Source organism: Engraulis encrasicolus, chromosome 4 (assembly GCF_034702125.1).
Source record: "Engraulis encrasicolus isolate BLACKSEA-1 chromosome 4, IST_EnEncr_1.0, whole genome shotgun sequence".
NCBI classification, from domain to species: Eukaryota; Metazoa; Chordata; class Actinopteri; order Clupeiformes; family Engraulidae; genus Engraulis; species Engraulis encrasicolus.
This window is the reverse complement of record NC_085860.1, coordinates 4,317,286-4,329,158: the sequence shown is the minus strand read 5'-3', so window position 1 is coordinate 4,329,158 and position 11,873 is coordinate 4,317,286. Positions and strand designations below refer to the sequence as shown.

Below are 11,873 nucleotides of genomic sequence, written 5' to 3'. Positions count from 1 at the left end.
CACAGAAGGCACACGCATCAATGCCTACGTTTTAGAAAGATGGAGTTTCATCATAACAAATCAAATAGGTAAAAGTAACTTTTAGGCCAGATTTTGGGGCCAGAACCGAGACAAAAGCATTCGGAAGAAAGAATTCGGAACAGTCCTGGTCAGACTGGTGTGTGTGTGTGTGTGTGTGTGTGTGTGTGTGTGTGTGTGTGTGTGTGTGTGTGTGTGTGTGTGTGTGTGTGTGTGTGTGTGTGTGTGTGTGTGTGTGTGTGCGTGCGTGTGTGTGTGTGCATGTGTGTGCGTGTTCGTGCTTATGTACCCTGTGCTGAGTGCGGACACACTCAAGGGGGTACTCTCCCTTGGCGGTCTCTCCGCTCAGCATCACGCAATCAGCTCCATCCAGCACGGCATTGGCCACATCGCTGCTCTCGGCACGAGTGGGGCGGGGCTTCTTGATCATGCTCTCCAGCATCTAAGACAGGGATCCAAAAACATACAGACAGGAACATACACAACAGAGTTATACATGATGATATAATATCTCTGTCTTACACACACACACACACACACACACACTCGATTCCACTGTCTTATTACAACCTCACACACACACTGGTGCCAAATTCTGCTGCTGCCATCTGCTGGCCAGTGGTGTAGTCTACCTTTTTTGTAGTGGGTATACTGTATATTTGGGCAGCCATAGCCGCATTTGTTCCCAAACTAGGGGTTGGGGCCCCTCTAGAATCGCAAAGGGAAGAGATGTTTCAGAGGTGGATAAGCAGCAGCAATCACTGAAAGACTATTGATTGTAATATTGTCATGATGTTAAATTCCAAGGCTTCCATGACGAGTTGCCGTTGATTAAACGCGGCTATGCTACTCTTAACATTAAACAATGAATTTTAAGTGGGTATAGAACAGTTAGTAAATTTAGGTGGGTATACTAAAATCCCGACCTTTTCTGGTGGGTGTATTGAGTATACCTGTGTGTCACACAGACTACACCACTGTTACTGACTATGATCTATTTTATCAAAGCTGCTTTTTAAAATCCATTATTGAATCCACAGAGTACTATGCTATATTTGCTGACCACTGCCAGTTCAGTGCGGGGGCAAGTGAAATTGTCAAATTCAAAAGTGCCCCCCACTTCCTCACCCCTGAGGGAGTGTAGTCCACCTATGTTAACATCACTCTGTGTTCCCATAGCCGTATGTTAAGACCACAGCCAAACCTCACGATGGTGAAATAACTTTTCCAATCAGTCGATGCTGAATTCTGTTCCTAAGAAAAAGAATGCTAAGATGCGCTCAGACCAATACCAACCCTAACCTGTCAATAAAGAAATGTTTTTGAGAAAAATGTTTCCAATTACCAATTACCTTGTGAGCATAAGACTGTGGGAACATTGGGCTGACCTCTACCTGTGAAAGTCATGAGTTCCCTCACCTGTGTGGCGCAGGTGATGGGTTTGCCGACTCTGTTGGCTCTGCTGATCATGTACTTCTGGGCCAGGAACACCTTCTCAGTGGGGATCTCAATACCCATGTCACCACGGGCAACCATGATGCCATCGCTGGCCTCAAGGATCTCGTCATACCTGTAAGCACGTCATATGATTACATGTATATTAGATTACACATGTGTACATGGGCGTCTTTAATCTTTTGCTAGAGACAATGTGTCTCTACAGGAGTGATCAGCAAAAAATGAGTTGCGCTCTTGACACAAGTCCTTTTAGTTCTGGTGCGGTGGTCAAGTAGACATAAACTGTTTGCAGGGGGTACTGGCACACAGAGCCTACAAAGTAAAAAAAAAAACATTCTGAAAAAACACTCTGTTTGAGTTGGTCATTCTGTGTGCGAGTCCCCCCTGCAAACAGTCTCTACAGGAGTAAAATGGAGAGACTCCATACAGAAAATCCAAGCTGCACAACAATCATTCATCTAGGGGCAATGCAGAGTCGCAACCAAAAATGACATAGAAGATAAGTCAATATAAACAACAGGTTGCTAAGTGTAGCTCAATTGATTTAGATTTCAATTTTAAATTAAAATGATGTTGGTTAGGATGGAGAGTCATCTCTGTGCCCATCTGCCTTCACCACACTAGCGTGGCCTTAGCCCATCATAAAGTTCCAGTCAACCCTGCTTTCCTGGACTGTGCAATAGGACCCTGTGCAAATCTTGGCCAGGGACTACAGATGAAAATTAGCCTTGTGGCTATAATGTGACTCAAGTGTATGTTGTGTACTGTCCCTGGCAAATAAACATTACATTGAACTAAAATAATTGGTCTGAATAACTACACTGCATTCTCACTTGCACCTTGTTTATTACTATTACCATTTCTACTTTTACTATTACTATTTAAAATTGTGCGTGTGCGTGTGTGTGTGCGTGTGTGCTCGAGTGTTTTTGTGTCCCATACCATGTATCTTGGCCAGTGAATACTTGACTCCTGAGCCTTAATCGTATATTATATTATATTATATTATATTATATTATATTATATTATATTATATTATATTATATTATATTATATTATATTATCTCCTCCAACTTTTACCAGTACACCTAATTGTTTATTGCACCAGTACAACTGATTGCATATATTTATTGTGGATTTTTATACTTAACTTATTTTAAATATTGTTGTACAGTAAAGGTACCTATGGTATATTATGTCATTATCTCACTTATTACTTTTAAGCTGCTTCCTTGCATCTGTGGGCTGTTTCCAAACAACCACTCACTGTAATTGTATAGTGACAATAAAGTACTTGTACTTACTATACTTCTTCAATTACCATTTCTTTACATGAGACATCTGGGCCTGATCTTGCTAGTACAGGATTTCCGGTCTGCTAGTTTCTGTAGGCTGCCCATGGCGCCACCCGCGTACTGTAACTCTATAATAAGGTGAATAGCATCCCTTTGGTGCAAGGCCCCAGAGCACACCCACCTGCGGCAACCTTCATGGTTCTCCAGCTTGCTGATGATCTTGATATCCTTGCCCTTGTCTCCCAGCACCTTGCGGACAGCCTGAACGTCGGCCGCCTTGCGGATGAAGGAGGCAAACACCATGTCCACTCCCTGCTCCACACCGAACTGCAGATCCTGCATGTCCTTCTCCGACACGGCGGGCAGGTCCACGGCTGCCCCGGGGAGGTTGACGCCCTTCTTGCTGCCCAGCATGCCGCCGTTCTCAATCTCACACTCCAGGAAGTCGCCCCCTGTGGGACGGGAAGTGAACAAGGGGGCAGGTGAGACCAAAGATAGGGTCTTTCTCAAAGCCTAGGCCAGTGTCCTTTGAAGTGTATCAGCCTAATTAGTCACGCCCAGTGATTGGATACCCTTTATTAGTCACACCCAGTGATTGGATATTCTGTAGAGTTCACCAAAAAGTATCCAATCACTGGGCGTGACTAATTAGGCTGATACACTTGGAAGGACACTGGCCTAGGCTTTGAGAAAGACCCATTGAGAGAGAGAACATAGCGATGAGCGGGAAGGATGGGACATTTGGCTTTCATTGGCTATTAAGGAATAGTTGAAAAGTCTGCGTCCTTTTCATAGCAACTCACCAATGTTCTTCACCTTGACGGAGATGAGGCCATCATCAATGTAGATGTGGCTGCCAATCTCAACCACCTTGGTGATGTTCTTGTAGTCCAGCCACAGGTTATGTTCATCACAGTTCTCCATATACTGGTCATCCAGCGTGAGTTTGATGGTTTGGCCCTTGACCAGCGTCACCTCCTCTGTGCCACTCTATGAGGGGGAGAGGTTATGGTCAGCTTATAGTCAGGTTGCTTAGTTACTACCCTCAGGCAAACCAAAATATTGGTAATGCAGTTATTCACAATACTAACTTCGACTCAGATTAGTGTAGTGTAAGAACAAAGAAGAGAACATCATGAAGGCATGTAGTCTGTCAAAGATATGCTACAAAACATGCTAGCAGTTGACCCTGCCGTGGCCTAACGGTAGGGCACTGGGTTACTACACCAGCGACCCTGGTTCGACTCCGGCCGATGCCCCATCTCTCTCTCCCACTCACATCCTCTCGCCTCTCATACTGTCCTATCGAAATAAAGGAAAAAATGTCCCCTAATGCTAGCAATTTTTAAAAATATCTTTGGGTCATTTAACAGACTGATATTACTGTAGTGAAGAGTGTATGTCAGTGTGGCATGCAATGCACTTACGCCTTTGATGAGGCCAGTCCTGATCTCTGGACCCTTAGTGTCCAAGGCAATGGCAATAGGCCTGTATTCCACACTTCCAGGCTGGAAGCTTGCTGCTGCTTCACGCACATTCTTGATGGTTTCAGCATGGTACTGCAAACAAAAGCACGTTCATTAGCTGGTCTTATTGGTTCCCTTAGTCCTGCAGATTCTCGTGAGTTTTACATGAGGTAAAAAAAAAAGCAAACTAGAAATGCACTCAGAGAGAGCCAAGGAAGCTGTTTGATATTTCCAAGTCTTTCTGCCTTCCTTTTGTGGAGTTAGAAACTGGAAAATCTAAATTCACCCTATCCCGCAATCGTGAAGAATCTTTAAAAATAATCCTGGATCCTCATCGTGATCCGGGTCACCACCAAAATATAATGACTTGTTCCTTTTGTCATTTCCAACAACTCCACAAAGTTTCATCCAAATCTGTTCCTTAACTTTTTGAGTTATGCTGCAGACAGACAAACAAACCTCCTTGGCGAGGTAATCAAATGCAAGGAAAAAAGGCACATTGCAGCTGGACTATCTGTATTTCAAGCAGCAAGGGGCTTGAGTGACTATTGAGGTTCAACCCTCCCTGCCACACTCCACACCAAAAGGCACTTCCGATCAAAGATAGAGGGGACACAGGTTCACTAATTACTAAGAAATTACTTACAGAAAGAACAGAACAGGAAGACATAGGCTGCTGGGAACATGAGGATGCTAAAGGATTCTTCTCTTAGATGCTCATTTGTTAAAGGGACACAAAAAACCTTCTGAGGTACTTGAGCACTTAAAGGGAGCAAAGGCATACGTGTATGTCAGATTGCATTAAGCATCGGAAGCAACCAAAATAGTATATCATGCAAGGACCCCATATAGTGCAAAGACAATGGCCTACATGTAGTAGTTGTTTAGTAGGCCTAGTTGTTTTCATGGGCCACATAGTAGCAGTAGCTGTTTTAGAGTTAAATCAGTTAACCAACATAACTATTAACGTTAATTCGGCTAATTTGAATGCATTTGTCATATCAGCCCTGTTTTAATACTACGCAATGGGGGATTTAGACCTATTACTGCTGAAATACTCACATGAAAGAACTTCTACACGGAGGTTATGCTCAACAGCTGATTTTTTTAAACAGCGCACAGTTTGGGTATCATGTTCCGGGTTTGGTTTCAGCCAATAGCAACTGCACAATGAGCCCTAATCTGTCTGCTGTGTGTTTGGGACTTGGGTAGTGTAGCCCGCAGAACCATGCCTGGTAGAGTGGTGCAACTGTCTGTGCACACACACACACACACACACACACACACACACACACACACACACACACACACACACACACACACACACACACACACACACACACACACACACACACACACACACACATACAGCTACAGGCTGACCTTCAGCCACAGCCAAACCCTTGTAATCCCATATATCCCACCATGAATGAGCTAAAAATACCCCACAACACACCAGAGCAGATGCCCCCTTTTAGTACAAAATGGTGCTCCCACACAACTGGATCTACAGACTGAGTCTAACTGTTGGGGTCTGGATATGACATATCACTTCCACCTTTCCCTGGAGATACTTTGACGTCAGATTAACCCCTTAGTGCAGAGTCTATGTTGTAACCTTAATGTCACCAACATTGTAATGGCTATGTCTTAATCTGTTACGGAAGTCTCTCAGTACTGTCATAGCAATGTTGTTATGATGTAGTTGAGTATTTTCAGCAAATAGTGAATAAGTGAATCCCATCTGCAGTAAGAGGCTACTCCATTTAAATTCCTTGGAGTTTCGAAATCAAATGAAAATCCGTATTGTGCTTTATTAACATGACTGTTACGATATAGCATCGCAAAAGCATACAAATAACAAAACAAAAGTGTGAATATAGTTACCTTAACCAATCAGTAACAGACTTTGCGGGTGAGTTCTGCGTCACCACTCTCAACTGTTTGCTGATTGGCTAAACACTGAGAGAACCGAACTGGAGGCTTTTGCCAGACGATGTGCAGAGCCAAAGTCTTTGGGTGGAGTACATAGGATGGCGTTGCCAGGCTAGTAGGCTACAGCAGCACAAGAAGCTTCGAGTTGCTTCAACCCGATGCAGACAGACTTGGGAATGCCCCATAACCTTCTCTGAGCGGTGAATCTTAAATGCAAAAGGTCATGACAGATTCAGCAACCCATGACCTTTGAGGCGTAGACATCCGTATCCTGCACCAGCTGTCTAATGACTGCAGCTTGCAGCCCTACAGTATGTCTTCTTGATGTCGATCCTTTTATAGCCACTAGCGAACACATTAGAACCTCTATACTGTACAGAAGGCACCTTAGGAGGATGGAGGATGCCATGTACAGTAAACCCTGCAAGGAGTCTTGACTTTCAAAGAGGAGAGGTCATATATAGCTGACTTTAACCACTTTGTGCGGAATCCCTACCACAAGCTTGACATTTGACAGGTGATCTTCACGAAGAGGCTACAAGCTAATAATACAATAATAATTATCGTCTTTCATTTCGGGTATTTCATATTAGATACGTGCAAAGCTCAAAGCGCTTCGAACAGCAACAGCACCGAGCCGAGCGACACAAGAAGTTGCAAAAGAGGAAAGGGTGCAGCGCATATAGCTATGACTTTTAAAGGGGAGAGGTTAGAGCGTCCTGCGCACTGACCAGGAGCAGCAAGGGCAGAGCTGCTAGGTGTTGGGGGTTGGGGGGTGTAGAGAAGGATCAGAGAAGGCTCATGTTTCAGACCCTGACATTTCAGCAGCATCGTGCAGTGAAGGCAGCACTCACTGCAGTCACTCAATGGGACAAGTGTTGGCTAGGGCGACAGAGGCTAACACTAGCAGTGACAGAAGACACCCACAAAGCTAAAGGGGTGCTATTGCGAGGTAAAGAGTTAAAACAAGTTCAAGTGGCTTACACTAACCATTTTACAGCCATGATTAATATTACACAGCAACTTTTAGAGTACCAATTCTGACAGACAACACTGAAAGACTTGTACCAACACTGTCTTGGTGTTGAATCAATCAACACTGCCAAATTCACTGTGTACTGTCAAAGTGGACCTATCCTGGGGCTTTATGTACAAAAATGTTAGTGATGCATGGCTGACTGCTGCACTGGAGATACATGCAAGTAAATGGAGTGAATTTGTTATTGTGTAAAGGAATAAAGCTAAGGCAGAAGAGGCATGAAGCATATTGTGGCATGTGGGGGGTTAAAATGGCCTGCTGTCATTTGATACATTGATAGCATACAGTATGTGGGTCAGTCGTGGCCTAATGGTTAAGGAGGTGGGCTTTAGATCAAGGGGTTGCAGGTTCGAATCTCACCCTTCCACTCCCTAGCTCACTCCATGGTTGCGGTGCCTTTGAGCAAGGCCCCACCCCACATTGCTCCAGGAACTGTAGCCAATAGGCCTACCCTGTAAATAACTGTAAGTCGCTTCGGATAACAGTGTTAGCTAAGTTGTAATGTAATGTAGTGTGATATCTACCTCGTGAGTTCCGTGTGAGAAATTCATGCGGGCGATGTTCATCCCAGCTTTGATCATCTCCCTCAGCATCTCCACGGAGCGAGAGGCCGGTCCTGTGGACACACACACATACACAGTTGAAGTGCAACATTCTATGCAACATAAGTACTCATTTCACTTTCAGACAGATCCAATATGTGATTTATATTAAATGTGTTTCACTTGTGTACCGTAGGCTGCCCTTTACATAATCCCAAACCACACAGAAAAATTGAACAAGACATCTGTAGCATAATCATTTGGAACTGAATGGAACAGGGATGTTCCTAATCTCTGTTGTGGGGTCAGATGCAGCACACAGACAAGCAGATGCACGGGCACACCCAACACCACTCATGAACATGTGTGAGAGTGCAGTGCCACAAGCTTATGGGCACAGAGAAGTAGGCCTACGTCCATGTGCCTGTGTGCACCCCCACGTCCCAGACCCAATGTCTGCAGACCAATGGTGTAGGTGCATATGATTTTTGTCGTGATTTTTTGTTGAGTAATAATGTGATGTGGTGGGTTCTCTCAACACAAAGAGAGTAGCTCTTCTGCAACAAGTCCACATAATGCTGTTATGATGCACAGCGACACTACTGACCAATGGTGCAGATGATGCCGGTGTTGCGGGACTTGGCGGGGTGGGAGTCGATGTCCAGCAGGCAGATGTGCTCCAGCATGGTGTCAGCCATGGCAGCATGGAGCTGCTGGGTCTGAATGAATGCCGTGTTCTTCGACATCGTGGCGGGAAATATTTTGTGCCTAAAATGCCCACACAGATTGACATATTACATACGATACATTCACAACCCTCACAACATTTAGTTCTCCTATCTGTACACCTGTATGAATTCAATTACAAGTATGATTCTGACTATGGTAACAATGTGGCCATAATGTATGACTAGCTCAGACCCACGCAGGTGTTCAGTAAGTAGGCCTATGCAGATGGGTTTCCAGGTAGGCCCAAGTATTCATATTTATTACCAGAAAGTGCTTTTATCTGCCTACGCAACTGAATCCTCTTTTCTGATTGGCTGATGGGGTTGCAACTAATTCCCTATAACCTGTAAGGCGTCAAACGTGCGACTAAGTTAGGTTACTAATTCTAAACTGTAGGTTGCTATGGCCAAAAGCCAGTCGTTAGTTCTATCGCATTTGTTTATCAAGTCAAGAGTCAGTCGTTAATTCTATTGCATTTGGTTGTCAAGCCAAGAGCCAGTCGTCAGTTCTATCGCATTTGGTTGTCAAGTCGGTCGCCGTAAAAGTTCTACTACATGCATCTGACAGAGGCGCGCCTGATTACGTGCGCACTAAATTTTTCTGCAGTTGGCATAATTCAGGTTACAAATTTACAGATAGGCCCAGCAATACATGGCAAAAATACCCTGTACCGAAATTCTAAGCACCTGCCTCGCCATCAATTGTATCGAAACGAGTCACCTCGTCATCTGCTCCACTCCCATGGTTTTTAAAATGTAGGCTATTTCCCGCTGCCTTCCCTTTGGTATTGATCTGAAAACGTCCTTTTAAAAAAATTAGGCTACTGTCCTCTTGTGGGGAAGGAACACGTGTGAAAGGGGAAAGGGGAGAGTTATTAAAAAGGACCCTAGCGTGGGGAATCTCTCTCTCTTTCTCTATCTCTCTCTCTTTTACGCACGAAGTTGACAGGTAGCCTGTGATGATCAGCAGGGGGAAATAGACACGTAATGCGACATGTGTCGATTCAGCATAGAAATGCTTCGCAAGTTTTTGTTTTTAAACTTCCATCCCGCCGTGGTATATGGCCAAGGGAAAATTAAATAATCACAGCGTCGGCAGGCTACCAAACGAAGATTCTAGGCGCGTCAAGTTGGACGCCCGCACAGCAACATTCTATCTTGATAGAACATGGTTCCTACAACTTTACAGACGATAATAGATTAAAAAGTACCCCACCATAACGGCAGATAAGCGGGATAACGGCCTTCGAGGTCGACCGGTTATAGAAATTAATGGCTTGGCGGAGGCAACTTTGTCTCCGCGCTGCGCGCGTCGCCAAACTTCGGAGCCGCCGCCTCGCCATTAATTTCGTATAACCTGTCACCTCGTCGGCCGTTATCCCTTACATAATCATCACTTTTCTTATCACGTGTAACCTATAGGCCTGCACCTGACAGGAATATGGTTTCAAATAATAGCACAACAGCAAGCACACATTGATTCTAATACACAATATTAGTAGCCTATAATAACATCGTAATTAGTTACTTTCTTATGGACAAAGATGTGCTGCGTTCATTATGGTAGAACTTCGCAGAGAATTCATTGTAGCCAATCCGCGTTTTCGTTCAGTTGCCAAGCGACTCAACAGATGTTCTAATTCTACAACAGCATTTCACAATGAAAACTCTAGCCAGTGCCCATTGCTGTATATTCCACAAAGACAACATTACTATCTTCTAACCCACTCACTACGTTCAATCTGATATATTTTGCGCTATACATAGGCTTATGAATAGCCTATTTATTCTACATAGTAAATACTACAATTATATAATATAGCCTATTGATGCATTGTCTTAAAATGGTAGGCTAAACGTTCGTTTTGCTTCGTAAGTGAAGCCTGAAGGTTAGTGAAGTCCAGTAGATAGCAGTATCCTACCTTCCTCAGATGACCGCCTGCAGGGACATGGGGCGTTTGACAGCTGTGCCTTCTCTAAAGTTACTGTCCAAACCGACCGGTACTACTTTCTGGCGACTCCGCGCAGTAACCTTTCCCGGGGACAAGATAGGCTAGGTCTACTGTAAAAATAAAAAATAGAGTCACCTATATTATAACTACAACTTTTGGGAGACACTGTGTTTTAAATGTTTAAAAAAATGACGTAGGACCACCCATTCGTCAATTGATGCATATAGCCCAACAGTCAATGTGCATAGATCCTACACTCAATTTAGGGATTATTTTCTAACGGAACAAGACATCTCTCAAAGGCAGTGATGAGGCGCAATCGAGAAACGGAGGTCGATCAAATGGCAAAATTATAATTGATAGCCAACTGTGTCCCGCCTATAAATTTCGCTCTTCGTTTGAAAAGTTCATTCACGCAATTTAATGTCATCACTTTACTGTTTGCCAACAGGGCTATTTGAGTGCATGCAAAATGTGATGTATAGGCTCTAGGCATATCCATTTGGGTTGGGTTGTTAAAATGAGAATAATAATAATAGGCCAAATGATAATAATGATAATGATAATACCTAATCTAATTTTATTGATATTTCCTGTCTGTGCCGTGTGTGTGTGTGTGTGTGTGTGTGTGTGTGTGTGTGTGTGTGTGTGTGTGTGTGTGTGTGTGTGTGAGAGAGAGAGAGAGAGAGAGAGAGAGAGAGAGAGAGAGAGAGAGAGAGAGAGAGAGAGAGAGAGTGAGTGAGTGAGTGAGTGAGTGAGTGAGTGAGTGTGTGTGCACGAGAGTGTGCTAGTGCGTATGCCACGTATGTGTTGTGCATGTGCATGTGTGGGTAATGTTTTGATTTCTCACCTGAGTTCTGGACTGGGTCTCATTCATGCCCCTACTCAACCCTGTCCACCTCTCCCCATGACATGAAAAAAAAACCACGCAACACACACACACACACACACACACACACACACACACACACACACACACACACACACACACACACACACACACACACACACACACACACACACACACACACACACACACACACACGCACACACACACACACGCACACCACACACACCCCTTGCCAGCACCCAGTACAGCACGTTCAGTTACCCCTGTGACACACACCTCCAATGTTTTACAGTAGGTTGCCTTCTAGAAGCTCTGCTAATGTCCATCGACTCAGCCTTTTGGCCCATTCCCATTGGATTGTTGATGTGAAAATGCAGTATAGCACAATATACACACAAGCAAACATACAAGCTCTGGAAAACCCTGAAAAGATAGCCATTCTATAGAGTACAGCTCATGGGTTAGGCCCGGCATACCAGGAATGTATGGAGACCTATACAGTATGTTACAGGCACAGGTGTTGCAGATGTGTTCAGTCGTCTTGGATGGTTTCTACTGTTCATGTTATGTAAGAAAGTCTTGGTTGAACT

The 11,873-nt window shown here is 44.2% G+C and overlaps 1 protein-coding gene across 1 annotated transcript in view; it reads right to left on the bottom strand.

Annotated features, from left to right (window-relative positions):
* LOC134447212 (pyruvate kinase PKM-like) overlaps positions 1 to 10,492 on the bottom strand; it is a 15,427-nt gene extending 4,935 nt beyond the window's left edge. Inside the window, exons 1-8 of the mRNA XM_063196568.1 lie at positions 10,404 to 10,492; positions 8,361 to 8,521; positions 7,736 to 7,827; positions 4,199 to 4,330; positions 3,575 to 3,761; positions 2,953 to 3,223; positions 1,438 to 1,588; positions 308 to 460 (exon numbers count right to left, since the gene is read on the bottom strand). Of these exons, the coding sequence (XP_063052638.1) occupies positions 308 to 460; positions 1,438 to 1,588; positions 2,953 to 3,223; positions 3,575 to 3,761; positions 4,199 to 4,330; positions 7,736 to 7,827; positions 8,361 to 8,499 (1,125 nt within the window). The 5' untranslated portion in view covers positions 8,500 to 8,521; positions 10,404 to 10,492. The remainder of the gene's footprint in view (positions 1 to 307; positions 461 to 1,437; positions 1,589 to 2,952; positions 3,224 to 3,574; positions 3,762 to 4,198; positions 4,331 to 7,735; positions 7,828 to 8,360; positions 8,522 to 10,403) is intronic.
* Positions 10,493 to 11,873: the final 1,381 nt, after the last annotated feature.